The following is a 21,101-nucleotide window of genomic DNA, read 5'->3' as shown; positions in this document are numbered from 1 at the left end:
GTTTCTGTTGCTGTCTAAAACAAATTTACTGCATTTTTGGTGGGTTTTGCTGATAAATTTGAGACAGAGAACAGAAAAGAGTTTGTAAAATGGAAATTATGTGCAGGTTCTTCTTCCTTCTCAGACAGTTTTTCCTCTCCACAACTGATTTGCAGCTGGAGGTGCAGCTGATATGCTGCAGTGGGTATCTCTGTGTACCTCATGTTCATGTGCCTCCTGGGTCCTGAGTGAGGGTAACCTTGGGACCTCTGCTGTCTCGCTAAATTCAATAAAAGCAGAACACAAGTTTTTGGCAAGCAGTGGGTTGTTGTTTTTCTGAAGAATTAACTTTATACCTGTGCCCATGTGTGTTTGGATTGACTTTGGATTGTGAGCACTCAGTTTAGCTGCTTGGTACTTTTATAAATATGAGTTTTCTCTTTGCAGCTGAAGGATGCATTGTTGTGAAGAATGCAACATTTAGCTGGGCCAAAACTGATCCTCCTTTGCTGAACAGGTAAAGTTGGTGCTCTTTTTTTCCATTCCATAATCTTGCTGCACCATATATTATCTATATTTGAATTAAAAAGTACCTATGAAGAACAGTCTGTTGCCATAAAGAAAGAGAACAAATAACATCAGTTCTATATATTTTTTTTAATTGGGGCTTTATGAATTAGAGGGGTTTACTGTTTATTGCACCTATGGAATGCATAAAGGGAGGTAGCAGGAGAGGTAGGGATCAGGGAGGAGAGAGCTGCGGGGGATTTCAGCTCTGGCCGAGTGCTGCAGATGGGCTGAGCTCCATCTAGAGGGTGCAGCCAGCTCAGCCCCTCCTGTTGGCTGTCCTCAGGCTGCATTGCACTGCCTGGTTCTCCCTGCACCCTGCTGTGCCTCACCCCGGGCTGCAGAAAGCAAACAGTGATGCAGCTGCAAGCTGTGTTTTCCCTCTGCCCTGTTCCTTCCTTAACTTTGGCTGCTTGTACTTGGGCCTTAAATGGCAAGTTCTCTGGGACAAAATTTGCTGTATTTACATTTGTGTTCATAGAACACTTGAGAGAAGTCTTAGCAAGATAGGGTCACAGTGCTTTTTTCTTTATATTTTATTCCCCTTTTGACTAATTACCATATTATGTTCTGTGTTCTAAGTATGAGGAGAGCTGGGTGCTTTCTGAATGAGAGGCTTGTATTTTCAAGCAGTCACAGTTTCAGTACTGAGGCAGTATTTGTAGAGGGTGTTCACATTGCACCTGGTTTTACATGGGCAGTTCAATTGACTGTTTAACTTCTGGGGTGTGCCAGTAAGCAAGGCTGAATTATATGCACTTTATTTCAGCATTAATTTCACTGTTCCTGAAGGCTCCTTGGTGGCTGTTGTTGGTCAAGTTGGCTGTGGAAAGTCTTCACTGCTGTCTGCATTGCTGGGGGAGATGGACAAAAAGGAAGGCTACGTGGTTGTCAAGGTGTGACATGTCAGGAGAATTGTTCAATTCTTTGTGGGTATTGCCAGAGGGATTCTAGATTTCCAAGTGGTGTGAAGAGGGAAGAGACTGTCTTTCAATGAATGCACTTTTTAGCCTGCTTTCCTGGCAAACCATATGTATGCCTTAGCTTGCACTCTGTGTAGCTGCCTGGTAAGCCTTGACCCAACAGCATCCAAATCTGTGTCAGATTTAGCCAAATGAAACAGTGGAGCACTCAAAGCTGAGTGTTCTGGTGAGTCTTATTATCAGCTGGGCATGAGATGGGGAGACCCTGGTACATATTCTCTGAAGAAGAGCAGTGCTGGGCTCTACTTTCTCAGACATCAAAGAATTACAAAGAGAGGGTGCATCCAGACATCTGAACATGGGAACAGCTGCTGTTGCAGTTTGTTCTTAGACATCAGAGCTGCACACAGAGCTAACAGAGAAAAAATGGCCTGGAAATAAAATTACTTTAAGAGCAAAACAAATCTGTTGCATTTACAAGTCTGTAGGCTTGGCCACCTTCAGAATTGTTGTGGAAAAATAAACTAGTTGAGATCTGAGTCACTAACAGTGCAGAAAGGGAAGACAGAACTGATACTCAAAGCAAAATGCTCTGCATTATCTCAGTCTCCTGCTTTGAAGTGACTTTTATATGAAAACCACTTCCTCTTTTTTCTGCAGAGATCTCTTGGCAGGGGTGCATTTGTTAAACACTTGCATTCCAGATTAAACTCTTGTGCAGAACATTATTATAATGATATGAAAGAAGTAATGACTTTTGACATGTGCAAACGTCCTCTAAACAAATGTTTCCTCCAGGTTTATGTTAATCGTATTTTGTTTGAAGCCCTTTATTTTCCACCAGTGCACTTTGTTACATTCACTTGTAGAGAGGATTATAAAAATAACATTTTGGAGGAGGCAGGAGCCCAAGAACTGCTTTGTTTGGAAATGACCTTAGGTAATTTGTGAGGTGATTAGCACTGCCTGCCTCACAAAGCCCTGCTGTGCCTTGACTCTCTGTGCAGACTTGTAGTCTAAAATTCTGACCTTTATTTTTCTTGTAGGGCTCTGTAGCCTACGTTCCTCAGCAAGCCTGGGTCCAAAATGCAACCCTGGAAGATAACATTATCTTTGGAAGGGAGATGAGTGAGAGCCGGTACAAGCGTGTGATTGAGGCTTGTGCCCTGCTGCCTGATATAGAGATTCTTCCTTCAGGAGACAAAACAGAAATTGGAGAAAAGGTATTTTAACACCCACTCCACTGTAACACTGCTATTGATTGTAGTTAAGGCTCTGTGACTCTACTTTATCTCAAAGTCGTATTGAATTTAAACTTTCACAGCAGGAATCCTCTAGAATCAGAGGCAGATTTGAACAGTGTGTTTTCCTTCTCTTTAAGCCTCAAAGGAGAAAAACATGTGCTCAGTTACAAATAGAAACAATTAAAAACTGTAACTACAAGATGGTTTTATAAGTTGCCACGGTTATAGAGCAGAAAAATATATAGAAATAAGAAGAGGGAATTCTTCTGAACACTTCAGTTATGTTCAAAATAAACAAACACCCCTCCAACCCCAATCCCTCCAAAAAATCTGAATCACAATCCACAGAAACAGTTAGCAAAAGTTACCTTGGTTACCAAAGCAGGTGTGGTGTGGGATCTGGGATGGATGGTGCAGTGCTGTGGAGCAGGAGCTGGTGTCTCTGTACCAGGGGCTGGCAGGGGAGGGTGGCTGCTGGGGCTCTGAGCTGCTGCTCTGCTGCTGGGACCTTTCTGTGCTCCCAGCTGGCCACAGAGCTGACAGCCCCACGGGCACTAAAGGTGCAGCTTTATCTTCCTCGTTGCTCAGCAGTGGGAACACAGTTTGTTTCTTAAATCAGAGGCAGCACTGCAGAAATACAGCTGAGAAGAAAAGCAGCCTCTGAATGTACAGAGCTAGGTAGGCCAGTCAGGGTTAATTGCTTTTCAGGACTAGCAAACATTATTTTTTTGCTTTGGCTAGCTTTTCACTGCCAGTGAGAACAGAAGAGATGTGCTTCCCTGCAGGAGGATTGTGACTGATTGTTTATGCTCTTGTAGTGAAATTATTTGTGGAGATCTGTTTCACGCAATGTTGAATTTCCTCTGATTTAAATAAACCACCTATGACTTGTGTCTTTCATAAACTGTAGCAAGACATCTTCTTTCAGCTGTAAATAAAGGCTCCTGTTCTCTTGTTTCCTCAGGGTGTGAATTTGTCTGGAGGACAGAAGCAGCGAGTCAGTCTTGCTCGGGCAGTTTACTGCAATGCAGATGTCTATTTACTCGATGATCCTTTATCAGCTGTTGATGCTCACGTTGGGAAACATATTTTTGAAAAAGTTATTGGACCAAAAGGAATCCTGAAAAATAAAGTATGTCATAATGTCTCTAGAGAACGCTTTTTCTTGGCTGAGTTCACATGATTCCAAGTTTGTCAAGTTGCATATTTGGACTTTTGTTTCTAACACTGAAAAATGAAAAGATCCTTCTGCAGTTTTTAGATGACTTTTATAAAGCACTGACACTTTTGTAGTGAAAGGTGCTTTGGTTTCTGTAATTCAAAATTATTTGATGGAAAAAATTGAGATAGTGTACTCTTAAAAATGCTGCATGCCTGTTCCCCATTACTATTCTATTATACACAGAATTCAAGCAGTAAAGAGAGGTAGTCTAGCCATGGTATTCACTAATCTGAAATTACAGAAATCCTTTATTTCTCCTTTCCCTTTTAGACTCGGGTTTTGGTAACCCATGCAGTCAACTATCTGCCTCAGATGGATACAATTCTGGTAATGACTGATGGAGAAATCTCTGAGATGGGCTCTTACCAGGAGCTGCTGGAGCAGGATGGGGCTTTTGCCGAGTTTCTTCGTACATATGCTAATGCTGAACAAACCATGGAGAACAGTGGTAAGCTCCCTAATAAACTCTCTTGATGTCTGTCATGTTAATAAGGGAGTCCTGTTAAAGGGAGACCAGTAGTACTGATAGGAAAGTTAAATTACCATTTCTTGTGATTGCCTATGTAGGTAGAGGTGCTTATTTCTTGAGGGTGTTGAAGGTTGTGAGGTTAAACACACATTCTTTCTTAAAATCAGGAAAATGTAAAACAGATCTGTAGTAAAATTGCCTCTCAGTAGAAAATTCAGATGGTAGTTAGTCTGCATAAAGACCAGCTGGGGTTTATACACCCTTCCTGTTAAGATGTGTCTTATGCAACTTAATTCCTTTGGGGATGGGGAGAAGGAGGAAGCAGCTCAGTGTTCTAGCTGCTGTCCTTGACTTCTGCTTCTGCTTTACAAAACAGCTGTAGAGCTGCACTGGTACAGGAATACACTTAGATTTATTTTTCTTTTATCTACAGACAGTTACAATATTGGATTTTAATAGGGAAACTTAGTCTCTGCCTGCAACCTGTTTTCTTCATGGCTTGCCTGTGGTGATTTCCTGACACTCCTGCTGAGAAGTGCCAGGGGTGCCTGCACTGTGCTGGCTGGGTGAAGTTGGTGACACGAGTTTGGGAGCAGATGCTGAGTGCTGCAGAGAAGGCTTTGGGAACAAAGAACCTGCTTTTTGCTTTGTCTTCTATTGAGAAAACCATTGCTTCCTTCCCATTTCCTAGAGGGATCACAGAGGTGTTTTTTGGTGTGCTCCTTGGCAAGGAGCTGCCCCTGGTGCTCATCTCAGACTTGCCTGTGGGATGTCTGTGATGGTCTGCCTGCCTTGCCTGAAGCTCTTCCATCCAGCCTGGCACCAGACTGCTCCTGGGCTCTGTGAGTGGGCAGGGGTTGTTCCTGCCTGTGCAAGGCATCTTCTCCTGGCTCCCTCTTACAAGCAGTTGCAATTTGGGAGCCAGGTTGGATCTGTCATCTTAAAGTTCAGGCTGCCCTGCTCTGGGCTGGCATTCCCCTTGGAAAGGTCTCATGGCAGTCCCAGTTGTTGCTCTGAACACTGGGTGCTGGTTTGGGTGGATGCTCTGAATAACAAATACTTCTCACTGTGGGAGGAGATTCTGTGGGAGCAGAACCAGGTTAACTCCTGGGTATTTTCTGTAGGTGCTTCTGTAGCTACTTGGGGCGCAATCAGACTTGTTGAAGTCTTCAGCATATGTGAAATTTGTAGGCAAAATAACTTTCTCTGTGCTTTCTTAGGCAGTTAACAAGTTAACTTTAATGTGAAGATTTGCCTCATTTAATAATAGCCTTGTTCTTCTAGTCTTTGTCTCCTCCCATTTTCAAATGTGGCAAAGTAGATCTCGAAAGCCTTTTCATTAAACTAAATTACTTTATTTTTCCATTTAATTACTGAACTTTCTTTTGGAAAGTGAGCCAGTGCTTTATCTTTTGCCATGATTCTCTGCAGTTTTCCAATAAGAGGCACTTTTAACTTCAGTACCACCCTGGTGATCTGGAGGGGATTATCACAGGGTTGGCCTATTTGCAGTGAATTTGTTCATCAGTTCTAGTCAAGTGATCTTCTGCCAGTGGTAAAAAGTGAAAAGTAGAGGCATTGTTTGTCTGATTCATAGGGATACTATTCATGTTTATTGGATGTGTAAAAGGTCACTATTCCTGGGAGTCCCAGGCTCTTGGATGAGCACAGCAGAGTGAGATGGATCAGGCTGAGTTGGCTGGAGGGTATCTGCACACCCACTTTTAGGGAGGCTCCCTTATGTCTGAAGCTCTGTGTTGGCAGCCTGAGAGCACAGTGGGTTGGTGCTTTCTGGCTGGAACACATCTGCTGCTCCAAGGGTGGGAAAGCCTCTCCTTCTAGCCAGCCCCTGAGGTTTGGCTGCAGCTCTGGTCCCTCCCAGCCTTCCTCTCCCTTTGGGCTTCTGAGGGATCCCTCTGCCTGTGTGTTGCACTGCTGCCTTTCCATCCTCAGCTTCATGGGGTTTCTCCTCTGTGTGGGAAAACTGAGCTTGTGGCTTGGAATTAAAAATAGGTCCATTTCAGCAAATTTGATTCTGCCTTGGGTTTTGTGGCTTAGGTTATTCTACTTGGATGTGAGGTTGTAAAGATTGAAAATGGTAGCGTGTATTCTGGAAAAAAAGTTAATTATATATGCTTTTAGAGTCAGATCCTTCATTAGAAGGAACGATTCAACCTCTGGAAACAGGTAACTGTTTTCCATGTGCCTTTATATTAGTGCTTGCCTTGGAGTAACATGAGTAGCTGCAGTTTATTTACAAGCGTCTGAGTCATTATTAGAAGAATTTTATCTGCTCAGTAGGAGGTATCTGCATGGTTTGCATGTCCTGAGTTGTGTGAGCTGCAGCAGTTGGGGCAGCCTGTGGTTAATTCAGCAGCAGCAATTCTGTACCTCAGAGGCTTCCATGGGGAAACTTTAAATTAGCTTTGTAGGTACATCCCGGACCTAGAAATGTATTGAGTGTACCCAGAGAAGCATCATTCAGGCTTGAGCCCTGAGCATCATTCAGGACTGAAGGTCCCTTTTGTTCTCAGATGTGTATTCAGTACTCACAGCTGTTCCTTTTACCATTTCTGGGTGCTTTTTACAGCAGAACCCTTTAGTGGGCTTGTACCCTAAGTGCTTATGTCAGATTTACTATGGCAGTCTTGAGCACTTTTTTGTTCTCAGAGCTGAATGCAGTATAGCAAGAAAACTTCATAGCCTACATGAAATCAAATTTGGGCTTTTAGGGGTGGATGGTTTATTTGTGGTTTTGTTTTCTTCAGCAGTGTTCTGAAGCACTCTGTTGCTGGAATGCTTGCTGGTTTTCATATGGGAACCTTTCAAAACAAATGCTGTCAAGTGCTTAAAATAACCAGCAGTCCCATCTTGGTTTGATCTTACTCACATAAATAAGAATTAAATAATTGAACTTCTTCACATTTTCTGCGTTTTGTCTTTTTAAAATCATGCTGAATGATTTATTTTTGGGTTTTTAAAGTAATGAACCAGTATTCAGTTTCCAGACACAGAAAGGAAAGCAGTCCACACTTAATGTGTTGATAATCTGTTTTATGCATATATTTTGCTTTTGTACAAAATCATGAAAATGTCAGGCTCTAGATCTACACAAATCTTCTTTAATATCTTTTGAGTATATTCAGGTCGATACCTTTGCATAAACTATGCATAGATCCTTCAAAAATGCAGAACTCTTTGTTGCAAATTTTAAATTAAGTTCCATACATGAAAATAGAGTTTCATTTACTGACAGCTAATTCTTTAGGAGTCTGACAATTGGTTTTTATAAGGAAAATTGGCATAACCTGAACCTAGTTTTATCATGGCACTCTACTACACTGAATTAAATTGCTCAGAAAAGGTTACTGCTTCAAGCTGACAAGTTTTCTGGAGTGTTTTAGACACTTATCCCGTGTATGCTGCATCTTGGCACAAGCAGGATGTTGTGGGATAATGATTCGTGGAAAGATCTCCTGCTTAAAGTCATCTGATTCCTGCAGTTGCCTGAAACACCAGGATTTTGCACGTTTCTTCTTGCTCAACTTTGCAGGAAGACTCAAAGTTACTAGCACATGGCTGCTATTTTTACAGCTTCACTCCATCATTTACAGAATGTCTTCTCATTGCATTTTAAAATAAAAATAATTTATAACTAACTATGTAGAAGCTGTGGTTTGAAAAAGTGGCTGGAGTGTTGAGTTTGTTTCCATGGAGTGGGTCACATGTGACTTGGTATTGCATGTTTGAACATAAAATATGTCCTCATAATTATATTACATTATTACTGACCTACATTTGCTAGAAAAATAATACTCCCTGTTTTGGCAATTAACCCTGTTGGGAGTTGAACTGAACTTATTTGTTCACCTGGTCAATTTTCTGTTATTATCTGTAAATACTTGTGCTCCCTGCTTTGTTTGCACGTTAAGACTGCAACTGGCAGTTAGGATTGAAATGAAATGCTTGTGCCTCTTTGCCTAACCATTTTGATGTTTACTTTTTCATCCTCTCAGATACAAATAGTCCATCTGCAAAGGAAGGGAAGCCTATAGAGAACGGAGGCCTTGTGAACGAAGCCACTGGAAAGTTGATGCATAGGTGTGTGGTTTTATTTTTTTTTTCCTCTTGCCCCCCATCCATTCAATCCAGTCACTTAGATGTGGATATGCAATAATTTGATGGTTATGGTATTTGTTAGAGGGAAAATACATCCTGCTGGACCCATCAGCCTGAGAAAGGCAAAGCTGCTGCTGCTCTGGGATGGAAGTGCTCCAGCAGGCACCTGCAGCACCCCACACACACAGAGCAGCCCGGGGCCTCCTCAGGCCAGCAGGACCAGGTTTGCTGCTGGGAATGCATCCTGTGTGTCCATGCAGGCTGCATCCCTGCAGTGCCTGGGCTCAGTCCTTTGTGTCCCTGGGAGCTGGCCCTGGCTGCTGCATTTGGACCTCTGGGGCTGCAGCCCCACTGCAGCTGGCACAGGCTGTTGCACGTTCACATCTGCACACACACAGCTCTCGTGACAGTCTTTCCATGTGAGGAAACCCTTGTGTTGTAGCGAGATGTTGTGGGTTTGGCTTGCTTGTTTTATTGGCTTTTGTATGTGTTCCTAAGGCTTCTGCATTTTACTGCTGTCAGAGGGGATGAAGTGCCAAGTGCACCTTTAGTCTGAGCTAATGATGCAGCTGCTATTCTTCTTGCAGTCACTCTGATTACACCTTTCCAAAACCATCTCCTGGTCTATGCCTCATTCTTATGGTGCTCTAATAGTGCCTCTGTTCTTATGGTGCTCTAAAGACACTGTTTCTGGAAGCTGGTGAGTGCCTGGGAGTTAAATGGCCTGTTTTGAGTGGAGTGTAGGTACCCTTTTCACACTCCAGCAGCTGCTGTGCTGATGATGGGGTTTGGAAAGGCTGGTCTTGATGGTCACAAAGCATTTGTATTTCTGGAGTGATTGTGCAACCAAGACTTCTTTATCTGGTGACTGTTACTTGCACCTGGACATGGGTACTTGGGAATCAAATGCTGTCAGGGAGGGTTGGGAGCGTGCCCTGAGGGGACAAGTGGGGGCTCCAGGAACTCTGGCCCATGATGGACATCTCCATAGGAGTGAAAAACACTGACTTGGAGCTGTGGATTGTCAAAGCCTAGTTGTGAGGTAGCACCTGTCCTGTGTCAAGCTAAGATTAAAAAATAAATGTCTTCAAACAGGCAGCTCAGTAACTCTTCAACATACAGCAGAGACACTGGGAAGCCACAGCACCAGAGCAGCACAGCAGAGCTGCAGAAGCCAGTTGCTGAGAAGAATTCCTGGAAACTGATGGAGGCTGACACAGCAAAGACTGGGAGGGTAAGGCTCCAGTTCCCACCTCCTGTGCTCTAGTTCAGTTTTGTAAAAATCTATTTCAGAAGAAAATGACCTCTGAAGACCGTGTAACTGGTGTGAATTCTAGAGTGAATTTTTGAGCTTACTGCTTGTTGTGTAATACTTGCTGCTTGTTGTGTAATACCTGATGGAAGTGTTGCTGTGCCCTCTGCTCCCAAACCTGAGCTCCATGTTTGCCTGCAAGAAGAATGCCAACACAAAACTTGTGTGGGATGATAGGCCTGACCACATCAAAGTGTGGAAGGAGAAATGAAAACTCTGCAGCTATTTCTTGGAGAGAGGTTGTGACAAATTAGGTGACCTACTGAAAACTGCCCTTCCATAAGGAGCTGCAACTGAGTCAGATGAATTTAAGCCAAGTTTCCACTGTAGACATAAGCATTTAATCCCAGGATACCCAGGGCTTTTTGAGAAACCTGAGACTGAGGTTCCTGGGAAAGTGGCAGTTACAGCTCCTAGCCATGTTGCTGGAGTCCAAGCTTGGATTGCTTGTTGTTGGTTAAAGATAGATCATAGGATACAAGCCATGTGGAGCAAGGGTTGGTTTAAAGGTTTTATAATTTTGTGGCACAGAGAGCCAGAAACTGGAACTCCTCAGTGAAGTTTTTGGCTCTGCTACTGATGCTCTGTGGTACTTCAGGCAGGTCCCTCCCTACTCCTCCCCTCCCTTGGATGACAGGGAAGGATGATGTGTGCCTGCCTTGAGGGAGTGTTGGATTTGGCATGTGTCCACAGAATGCTTTGCAGCCTGTGTTCCCAAGCAGTGGCTCTCTGGAATGCAGCTGCTGTGTTTTCATGGCCTCATGGAGGGATACTGACTTTAAATAGGTGTTGGACAAGGGGGAGTTGCTGGTTTTGAAACTTAGCTGCAAAATTAGTATTTCTTTTTGTCTTCTTTCTTCAGGTAAAGGCATCAGTGTACTGGGATTACATGAAAGCAATTGGACTCCTAATGTCTTTCTTGGCCATTTTCCTCTTTATGTGTAATCATGTAGCCTCCTTGACTTCCAACTACTGGCTGAGTTTATGGACAGATGATCCTGTTATCAATGGGACACAGCAGAACACAACTCTCAGACTGGGAGTATATGGAGCACTGGGGATTTCTCAAGGTTTGCTTGGTCTTGTGTATTTTAAGACTTGCTGGTTCAGTGTTTTTAATGCTCTTGGTGCCTGCAGCAGCATTTTGCTAAGGATTTGAGTGTGTGTTTTCATAGGAAAATGAAAAACTTGAAAAAAAAAAGCAAACCAACCTATACAATTATTCAGTTACAAAATGTGTTTTTCCTTCCATTTGTAAATGAAATTTCTCAAAGTGAGAAGTGTTTTGCTGGCTGATGAGTCAGAACTGCTGACAGAACACCTGATCTGAGAAGAGTCCCCTTGGCCTGTCAGCAGAGTGTGCAGGGGCTGTTTGTCACAGAGGCTGTGGCTGTGCTGCCCCCCTGAGCCCCTGGCTGGGGTTTGCTCTGGCTGCTTGTGGCTCCATCCAGGGCACTGTGGGGAGTCTGCTCTAGTGATGTTTTGTTTTGTGTCCTCTTTGGGGTTTAGAGTTTGTTTGCCATGGAACCCAACACCCCAAGTACCCCACTTCAGAAGTGCTATGAAAATCCCACAATAAAAAAAAAATGGCAAGGGCAAATTCAGTCATTTTTGCTCAGGGAAAGTGTTCAAATATTGCACAAATTTTACTAATAGAGAAACAATGAAAGGAATGTGGTGTCTTGACTGGTTTGATTTTTTTTATACTACTTGACATATTTGCTGAGTCTACCTGAAGCGAACCCAAGTTCTCAGGATTGTTGTACTAATGCTGATGCTAAATGATGACAAAATGAGGAAAATGTTTTGTGTGAGAGGTGGCAGCAGTTAATAATGAGTCTCCTTTTCTAGGTATTGCTGTGTTTGGCTACTCAATGGTTGTGTCAATAGGAGGAATCTTTGCATCACGACACCTGCACCTTAACCTGCTGCACAACGTGCTCAGGTCTCCCATGAGCTTCTTTGAGCGCACTCCCAGCGGGAACCTGGTGAACCGTTTCTCCAAGGAGATTGACACCATTGACTCCACCATTCCACCCATCATCAAGATGTTCATGGGCTCCATGTTTAACGTGATTGGGGCTTGTATCATCATTCTGCTGGCCACACCTATAGCTGCAGTCATCATTCCACCCCTGGGACTTGTCTACTTTTTTGTGCAGGTGAAGGGTGTTACCTGGGGGAATCAGGACAAGCAGTCACATCCTCTGTTATTTAAGGCTGTTCTTACCCTGCACGAGGAAGGATTTTTATGTGTTGGATTTGAGTCATGCTTGACTGACTGTGCTTTGCATGGTTTACTGATAATCTGATGTTAGCACAGCATTTCCTTCCTTTGTCAACTGTAAAATTACTTCTGTGCAGAAGTTAATCTTTTAATACCTACTTTATAAAAATGTCGTTAGATTTTGTGGCAAATTTTGCACAGCTTGTTGCTCAGAGCCCAAATATGGAAAACATGGGCTTTTCTGAGACTTCTTTCCAAACATGAAAGTAGTCTTTAGAGGTGTATGTGTGTGTATTGCTCATGTGCCTGTTTCATCAGAATATTTTCTACAGAGCAATAGAGTGGATGGCAGCCTTTGATTTTTGTCCTGTGTGGGCAGAGTGTGCTTGCTTCACTCTGGCTTCACTCCTAGAAACTGGGAGAGCCAGCACAGTTCAAAGAGAAGGAGCTGGGGTTTTACTTTGGCTCTTGGGTTCATAACCTTTTGGCTCCATTAGTAAACCTTAAAGTGGTGATATTTGTGTTTGATACTGTTGAACTAAACTTGCTGATAAAAGAAAGAGGAGAAAATGGCTCTAGCATGAGATGGGATGATTGGCAGTTGTTTAAAGGCAGCAGCGTGTATGTCATGGTACTTCAGGCCCAAAATGTTGGGAAAGGTGTTGGGGTATTCCCATGCGTAAGTTGAATCTGTCACTAACAGCCCAGATGGCAGGGAGCTGTTTCTGGTTCCCCTTGTCTTTCCAGACACAGTCTGGATGTAACCAGAATTGTCATACTCTGATTTGCAGAGATTTTACGTGGCCACGTCGCGGCAGCTGAAGCGCCTGGAGTCCGTGAGCCGTTCTCCCGTGTACTCCCACTTCAACGAGACCCTCCTGGGAGTCAGCGTCATCCGAGCCTTTGAGGAGCAGAAACGCTTCATCAGGCAGAACGACATGAAGGTGGATGAGAATCAGAAAGCTTATTATCCCAGCATTGTGGCAAACAGGTACCAGTGGGGCTGCAGTGTGGAACAGCAGTTACCTGGGCAGGACATGGATCTGCTGGCTCTGCTCCTTACCTGTCTCAGCTCTTGGCATGCTTGTCCAGGGGAGGGAAGTCTGTGTGGATAAATCAGTTTCAGAGATGTTTCATTCAAACTTCTGTGATGAAATTAAAATTACTTCTGAATCTCTCACCTTTCTGAGAATTCGTGCCTTGCTTCTGGGTTATATTATTTTAAAAGTTTTGTTTTATTGATTCCTGTGTTCAGAAAGCAGTTGTAGTTAAGACAGGAATTTATGCACCTGAAAGAGTCATTAATTTTGGATGCCTCTAGATTCACACACTGCTGAAGCAGAACCTCAGACGTCTTGCAGTGCTTGTGTCACTAGCAGGACACACGTGCCAATCTTACAAACAAAGATGTGTAACAGACCATTTGTTGTCCCCACCTCTGATCTCTCTGGGTGAAGTACTGGAAAGATGTGTTTGTGCCTTGCAGGTGGCTGGCAGTCCGTCTGGAGTACGTGGGGAACTGCATTGTCCTGTTTGCAGCGTTGTTTGCAGTGATTGCACGCAACAAACTCAGTGCAGGGCTGGTTGGCCTCTCAGTGTCCTACTCACTGCAGGTAATATTGCCTTTTCTAAAAAGAGCAAAACCTCTGAGTCCTTAGACTGCATCAGAAAGTCAGAACCTTGCTGTGGCTTTGGATGGAAAACTAATATAAAGAACATAGAAAATAATAATTACAAATGGTATCTGAGGAGATGCTGGGAAGTTTCTTCTTTGCTTTCCCGGTGTGAGATGTGGCTAAGTGTCTCGTCCTGTGCATCTTAAAGGCATTTAGGCTTTCCTCCTGTCCAGTACTGATTAGCCAAGATCTTGGCCGTGTTTATGCATTCCATGAAATTGCAGTGCTTTGGTTATTCCATGTTTTTCATTTATTGCAGGTAACCTATTCAGTGTAAACTGCTCTCTGACTGCTTTCCTCCTTGCAGATCACAGCGTACTTGAACTGGCTGGTTCGCATGTCATCTGACCTGGAAACCAACATTGTTGCTGTTGAAAGAGTCAAAGAATATGCTGAAATGGAGAAGGAGGTACAGTGAGCTGTCCACCCCACTTGTGGAGGCCAGGGCCCTGTTCTGAGGTCTCAGCTGCCCACTGAGTGGGCTGGAGGGTGGGACAGAGCTCAGGGCTGTGAGTGCCTGCCAGGGACAGGCTGGGGGCTCAGTAGGAAGTTCCTGTTGCTGCTTTTGTGGTGTACCTACTGGTATTTACACAGTGCTATTTAGGAAATGTGCTCTTATGTTCAAGGCTAAGCAGTAGGGTAGCACAAATGTTTTGGTTTCCTAAGATTCCAAGCATCATGTTTTTGTGTTTCTCTTTTTGCACTCCGTATGGGGAATAAAAAGGTTGTTTTGTTGTTGTTGTTGGTTTTTTTTTTTTTTGTTTTGTTTTTTTTTTGCTCAAATAACATTATTCATTTAATATGCAGTTGTTCCCTTTATGGTTACAGAGTTCCCTGTGTTTTCTCTTTGCCCTGCCTGTCACTTGAACCTGACCTGAGTCACTGTTTTTGCAATCAAACATTATGAAGACCCTTCCTAGATTTTTTTTTAATTATGTTCTCATAGCAGACCAGTGTTTATACATGTAAAAGCCTTTTGTTTGGCAGTGGCAGTGAATGCAGTGAGGTGTGTTTTCTCACCCCTGTGGGAGGTTGAGGCAGCAGCTTTTTACCATCTGACAGATGTTTTAGTGCATGGTCTGAGCCTAACTGCTTCTAGTTGCACGTGTGGCTGCCCCAGAGGTTCCTTGCCATGGTGGGGTGTACAAACAGGTTGTCTGAATCTGTGCTGCTTGCATGATTCTGCCATTGGCAGGAGGGAAGTTTATCCAACAAGTGAGACTTGAGGTAGTCAAGCCCTTGGCTACTCAGACCAGTTCATCTGTCTTGAGCCAGCTCTCATCACCTCATCACAGTTCCTTTTGCAAATTATCCCCTAAGCAGGATTTTTCTTCATTGCGATCTGAATCCTCTGAGCCCGTGTTGGTTGAAGCAGGAGCTGATCCGAGGTGTTTGTGTGGCTCTTGCAGGCTGAGTGGAGCATTGAGCAAACAGCCCCAGGCAGCAGCTGGCCCGAGGAGGGGAAGGTGGAGTTCCGAGGGTACAGTTTGCGCTACCGCGAGGACCTGGACCTGGTTCTGAAAAACATAAATGTCACCATCAGTGGGGGTGAAAAGGTAATGACTGAGTTCAGAGTGGAGTGCTGAGTTCACAGGTCTGCATGCATAAGCAGAAGAGAGGTTTAACCCTGTTCTGTTATGTGTCTGGGGTTCTTAACAATGAGAAAAGCTTCTGTGGAATCAGGCCTATTGTAACTGCAGATGTTGTGGGTTGTCACCTTTGCAAGGTGTGTTCTGCATCAGGGATAAAGAAACAGTTATGTGGGGCTACCAAGTATCATGTGGCCTGGTTTCATTGGGAGGTGAGGTTTATCCTGTTTTGTCTCCCCTTCCCAGGGAATTTTGCTAATTTGTTTGCCATAAGCAAAGAGGAGTAGGTTGCAGAGCGATTAAGTTAATTTTCATCTCAGGAAAATAGCCTACAGTAGATGAGGAAAGCCTGATCTAGTGAGGCAGAAGTTTCAAGGTGGGACTGCAGGAAATAATGGGACTTCAGAGCACATTCTCTGGATCTGGCCAAGTTGATCTGTGTGTTTCTCCTCCTGCTTCCTTGCCCAGTCCTGTGTGGATTCTCTGATGTCTATTAATAGTGTGGTCTTGCACAGCAGCATAAAAGGTAGCTATGAGAGATCTACTATCCAGCTTCCTTATTTGTGGTAACTGGACGCTTCTCCTGAGTGCATACTTTGTACTTAAAAATATGGGCAGAATGCTGCCTCAAGTGGTTAGAATGGACAGATGGCAAGAGGTGTATCAGCCAACCAAAGCAGAAATATTTTATATTTGAAAAGAATTGATCATGACTTCAGTCTTAACTGGGAAGTAAAACATGCAGTGTGAAACTGGATGCTCTTGGTGTGTGGATAACCCCAAAAGTATGATGATGTGTTGGTTTCAGGTGGAAATGCTTTAACCCTTTCCCAGAGTAAGTTGATCTTGTATTTCTTCCCAACAGATTGGAATAGTTGGAAGAACAGGAGCTGGAAAATCCTCACTCACTTTGGGTTTGTTTCGGATTAATGAAGCAGCTGAAGGTGAAATTATTATTGATGGGATTAATATTGCCAAGATAGGGCTCCATGACTTGAGGTTCAAGATCACCATCATCCCTCAGGTAGGTGCAAAATCCTGCCACTACCTAAACTTCTTTGCTCTTTGCAGTGCTCTTTCCATAAAGTACTGAGGAGAAAGTTGTTATTCCTCCTCTGATCTGTGCTATGAAATTTAAGTCACTTCAGCTTTCCCTTTCATGGACTTGAAACAAAGCTTTTTTGCCTAGGCTGGTTTCAGTTTGCCTGTGCCAGGTAACAAGTAGGAACTTGGCTGTGGCTGAGCCATGTTGTGGAAGCAAAACCTTGGCCTCTGCATTCAGGAGCTGATCACTTACACACTACAGACAGCTCAGCCTGAGTGGGAAGGGCTGATCCCAGCTGAATACCTGCGTGGGATCCCTTTGTGAACTGGGCAGAGTGTGTGCTGTCAGTGCTGCTCTTGCACAGAAACCATCCCAGTCTAGCCCAGCCAGCTGTGGGTTTGATTGTCATAAACATTTGGAAATACAGCTTTATGAGCATTTGGTTTAGTCTCAAGTGTTTTTGTTTCATACTGTGTAGCCTTTATTGCCTGTTCTGATTCAAAGTAAGACTGTAAAATGAGATGTTTTCAATTACCATTACAGCCACACTGGCAAAAACAAGTGAGCTCACTGTAGAAGGTTTTCTGTACCACCTATTTTGGAAATGCGGGGGGGACTTTGCTTTCTCCTTTTGATTGTTTTGCATCAGTATTTCCAAAGTAGTATTTCTTCCTGTCTGAGAAAAAAAAAAAAGGAATAATTCCATTCATGCTGCAGCCGAAGAGTTTTGAAATATTTACAGATGGTTAATTCCCTAAGAAGTGAAAAGTTGACCTGGTAGTCCCTGCTGTCCCTTTTTTAGCCTAGAGGTCCAGTAAAAAGGCTGGGGTTTGGGTGTTTTGGTTTGTTTTGTTGGGTTTTTTCCCTGAATTCATGAGTTACTGACTAATGGAAAGGTCTGGACTGCAAGAATCTGCAAAGGGAAGGGTCAGGCCCCCCAGAAGAATAAGGAATAAGAGTGAGGGAGAATAACTCTTTATTGGAAAAAAAAACAAGCCCTCATTCCTAAATGTAGTATATTAGCTTGTTATATTTACATTCCTAAAGTATATTAGCTTGCTTGCAACTGGATCTGTACATGTTGTTTCCTTTTGTTATCTAAGAAATATTTGTGGAACACTTGCCTTGTTCTGTGTCCATTATCATTACCTCTTTCCATGACCAGGATCCAATATTGTTTTCTGGCTCTCTGCGTATGAATCTTGATCCTTTTGACCAACACTCTGATGAAGACATTTGGAGGTCTTTGGAATTGGCTCACCTGAAGAACTTTGTATCATCCCTTCCTGATAAACTGAATCATGAGTGTGCTGAGGGTGGTGAGAACCTCAGGTAGGTTAAAGAAAGTGGGTGCTGAACTGAATCACAGGTGTGCTTGTGAGAGTTCTAATGCCCCAGCCCTGTGTGAGAATCTGGGGAGGCAGCTGGAGAATTCTTAATGAGTGACCAGGCAATCAAACCAACTAGGTTTTATTCAACATGTCTTTAGCTCTTGAGTTTGGGAATTACAAATAATGTTTAGAAATACTTAGAATGCTGGGAGGTTTGTCAGCTTGGGCAGCCTTGGAAAGCATTTAAGCAGCAGCATTATTCTAAGGAAGCTGTTCACGTGCTATTTGCACCTTATCAGGGTTTTAAATGTTCAGTTTGTAGAAACCATGTAAAGTCCAGTCCTCAAGACTGCAGTGATGCAGTGAATCAGCCTGATGCAGTTATGCTGAAACCACTTGTATTCTCCTACTACATTGCCAGGACCTCATTTGAGGGGGATGTAGTTTCAGATGCTGTAGGGAAATAGTAAGACCCACCTTATCTTTAGAACAAGGAGTTGCCAGGTTTCAAAATGAATACTAATGAACACTCTAAATTTGTTCTGACTTCTCTCCATGCTCCCGTCCCATGTGTGCAGTGTGGGACAGCGCCAGCTGGTGTGCCTGGCACGAGCTCTGCTCAGGAAGTCCAAAATCCTGGTTCTGGATGAAGCCACAGCTGCTGTTGATCTTGAAACAGATAAGCTCATACAGTCAACTATAAAGTCTCAGTTTGAAGAATGTACTGTGTTAACTATAGCACATCGTCTGAACACTATCATGGACTACACGAGGTAAGGTGATGCTGCTTTTACCTTGCTGGCTGTGTGACCTGCACTGTGCTCCACTTCAATGGCAATCTTTGTGTTAGTTGGGTGTTTACTGGTTTGCTTTTAACTGCTTCTGCACAGAGCTGCTGGAATCCCTGTTTGGAGGGGTAGGGTGTGTTTGTGTTCTGGCTTGTGGTAGCTGTGCTTGGTCTGGGGAGCTCCTCTTGTCCCTCTGTCACACTGCTGTTGTGCTGTTCCTGCCTGGGCAAAATGGGAAGGGGGGAGAGGCAAGGACAGCAGTCTGTTCCTGGGTCTTGCCCTAATTTAGACAGCATAGGGAGTCCAGAGGGGCAGATCCTGCCCTCTGAAGTTCATTTGTGTTCCACTTTCCATCACTTCCATCATTTCAGGTTATAGTTCACAGAGCCTCCCTTATGCTTGGCTGCCTTGCTAAGGTGTGCTTGAGGGTCAAGTTGTTGTCTCATATTTCAGTTTTAGACTCTCATCCCTTTTATCACAGAATGGCAGAGTGGCCACTGCTAGGATTTCAGTGTACTTTTGTACCTCTGTGCTGTCAGTGGTGACAGATCAGAGAGAGGAGTGCTGCCAGCTGGGGAACATCCAGCAGCCCCTGCCTGGAGCTTGGTGACCATCTCTGCAGTGCCTTGCCATCCATGGGGGGAGCTGGAACAGGCTTTTAGCAGTGAGCTGACCACAGACTTGGTGGACTTCTTGTGCCAGCTGGATGTTTTTGTTTGTCACAGAAGCTGTGTAACAGCAATAGGTGTGGAGAGGTGTTAAGGGAAGGTAATCCCACCACTTGCAGGCCATCACACACCTTGACAAGAAATGCTGCCAGGTCACTTCTGGCTGGCTCAGAGTGCAGTCCAGAGCCTCCTCTGCAGGAGGAGATGGGTAACCATGTGCTGTGCCTGCAGATGGCTGGGTGACCATGTGCTACATAAAAAATGCACCACACAGACCATCTGCAGAGAGCTGGGGAAGGACAGTGAGAACCTCAGCCTGTTCACACTGTCTTCACTTGCAAATAATGGCTATGCAGTTTATGTCTGTACACATATATCCATGTTCACTGGCTTTCTGGATCTTCTTGTGACTGTTTTGCCTTTTTTTTTTTTTTTTTCCTCTCCTTTTTTTACAGAGTTTTAGTCCTGGAGAGAGGAGAAGTGGTGGAGTGTGGTACCCCAGACCAACTACTTCAGCAAAAAGGCATTTTCTATACTATGGCCAAAGATTCAGGCTTGGTGTAGCATTTGAACTTGGCTATTTACTGTGGAGAAGAGGGAGTTCAAACATTTGGAGAACTGTAACTTCCCCTGAGCTGGACTGAACCACTCAGCTGAGTTTCAGACACAGTGAAGTTAGCCAGAGCATGGCAATGGAGGCAACATAAAGATGCAATTTTTTCTTATTTTTTATTTCTCCTTAGTATTGATTTTAGCCACCTCTAGGAGAAGCTCACACACTGTGCAAGACACTTCAGAGACTCAAATTTTTTGCCTGAAACCTGTCATACACTCAAATGTACAGTGGAGTGATTCATTGGAGAAATTCAGAAAAGCTTTTTCTTCTCATCTCTTTATGTTCTGAAGTTCCCTTCCTTTTTTATTTTTAAACATTTTTGCAAATGCTAGTTACTTGCTTGTTTGCAGATTCCTCATTTCATGAGCCATCTATTGTGGGATGCACTTGGAACATTTTGTGGCATAAAGTACTATAGTCCAAAGATTTTTCTTCTTATGAAATAAAATGTGTGCCAGACTTTCTGATTATGGCATTTACTGTACATGGTTAATGCTTTATGCATTGTCCTAAAGGTTTCATGTGTTTACAGTGTAGAGCAGCAGGTTCACTGTCATGTCAGTAGTGCTGATGTGAAGCAGCACAGTCAGCTTCAGAGCAGTATTTCAGCATATCTGGAACAACAATCCTTCCAGAACCAAACGTGCAGCAGTTGGTGTGTTGCTGTGTGCTGATCTTACTCCCAGCTCACTCAGGAATTCTGACTGGGGTGCCCAGTGCTGCTGGGCCCTGTGGGGACAAGGCTGAGCAGGGAGGATTTGCCTGAGCAGAGGCTGCAGGCTCAGGGTGACCTTGATTGTAACACCCTTGGCTTTGGTAGTTCTGTGCTTTCATAGCAGCTCTGCCACATCAAGGACCATTAGCCTTATATCAAAGAAACATGCCCTTCGTGCTGCTGCTGTTGACTCTTTAATTTTGTGGGAAAATGTTCTGTTGCAGTTGTTTAAAAAAAAATAGTTTTGTGTCGGAAGGGTCTAACAATTAAAATGGCAGTGGAGTCTGGTTTTCAGGATCTGTGTTGAATTTTCATCTTTTTGTGGTAAGAAAAAAGGTAATTTTTTCTAGTGTTCTCATTAGTCTTATTTTAAAGGAAAATGCTGGAAGAAAGCAAAATAAGTCAGATGGATCCAGATACTCAGCACTGAGAATGTGGACTTCTGTGATTGATATTGCTGACTTTAATACTAGACAATTGTTGTCCTTAGAGTAAAGCTATTTATTTTTTTGTAAATTATGACTCTCTGAAATTGAATAGACTGAAAATTTCTTTGGTATTTTTTTGTAATGACAATGCAAATATTTGCAAAGAACTTGCAGTAAAAAATT

At 43.5% G+C, this 21,101-nt stretch overlaps 1 protein-coding gene across 5 annotated transcripts in view; it reads left to right on the top strand.

Moving 5' to 3' along the window:
- LOC110475561 (ATP binding cassette subfamily C member 1 (ABCC1 blood group)) overlaps nucleotides 1-20,250 on the top strand; it is a 48,485-nt gene extending 28,235 nt beyond the window's left edge. For 3 of the 5 annotated variants that reach the window (XM_085592355.1, XM_085592352.1, XM_021539818.3), the window contains 18 exons: nucleotides 427-496; nucleotides 1,316-1,442; nucleotides 2,516-2,692; nucleotides 3,678-3,845; nucleotides 4,206-4,383; nucleotides 6,547-6,591; nucleotides 8,421-8,505; nucleotides 9,619-9,757; nucleotides 10,698-10,905; nucleotides 11,687-11,997; nucleotides 12,854-13,053; nucleotides 13,549-13,675; nucleotides 14,046-14,147; nucleotides 15,148-15,294; nucleotides 16,193-16,351; nucleotides 17,538-17,704; nucleotides 18,282-18,476; nucleotides 19,615-20,250. In XM_085592355.1, coding sequence (XP_085448481.1) covers nucleotides 427-496; nucleotides 1,316-1,442; nucleotides 2,516-2,692; nucleotides 3,678-3,845; nucleotides 4,206-4,383; nucleotides 6,547-6,591; nucleotides 8,421-8,505; nucleotides 9,619-9,757; nucleotides 10,698-10,905; nucleotides 11,687-11,997; nucleotides 12,854-13,053; nucleotides 13,549-13,675; nucleotides 14,046-14,147; nucleotides 15,148-15,294; nucleotides 16,193-16,351; nucleotides 17,538-17,704; nucleotides 18,282-18,476; nucleotides 19,615-19,723 — 2,714 coding nt within the window. In that variant the 3' untranslated portion in view covers nucleotides 19,724-20,250. The remainder of the gene's footprint in view (nucleotides 1-426; nucleotides 497-1,315; nucleotides 1,443-2,515; nucleotides 2,693-3,677; nucleotides 3,846-4,205; nucleotides 4,384-6,546; nucleotides 6,592-8,420; nucleotides 8,506-9,618; nucleotides 9,758-10,697; nucleotides 10,906-11,686; nucleotides 11,998-12,853; nucleotides 13,054-13,548; nucleotides 13,676-14,045; nucleotides 14,148-15,147; nucleotides 15,295-16,192; nucleotides 16,352-17,537; nucleotides 17,705-18,281; nucleotides 18,477-19,614) is intronic. The other 2 variants (XM_085592353.1, XM_077786852.2) reach the window with 1 other exon arrangement.
- Nucleotides 20,251-21,101: the final 851 nt, after the last annotated feature.

The sequence above is a fragment of the Lonchura striata genome, chromosome 14, assembly GCF_050655825.1.
Source record: "Lonchura striata isolate lonStrDom1 chromosome 14, ASM5065582v1, whole genome shotgun sequence".
Taxonomy (NCBI): domain Eukaryota; kingdom Metazoa; phylum Chordata; class Aves; order Passeriformes; family Estrildidae; genus Lonchura; species Lonchura striata.
This window is presented reverse-complemented; position numbering and strand designations above follow the sequence as displayed.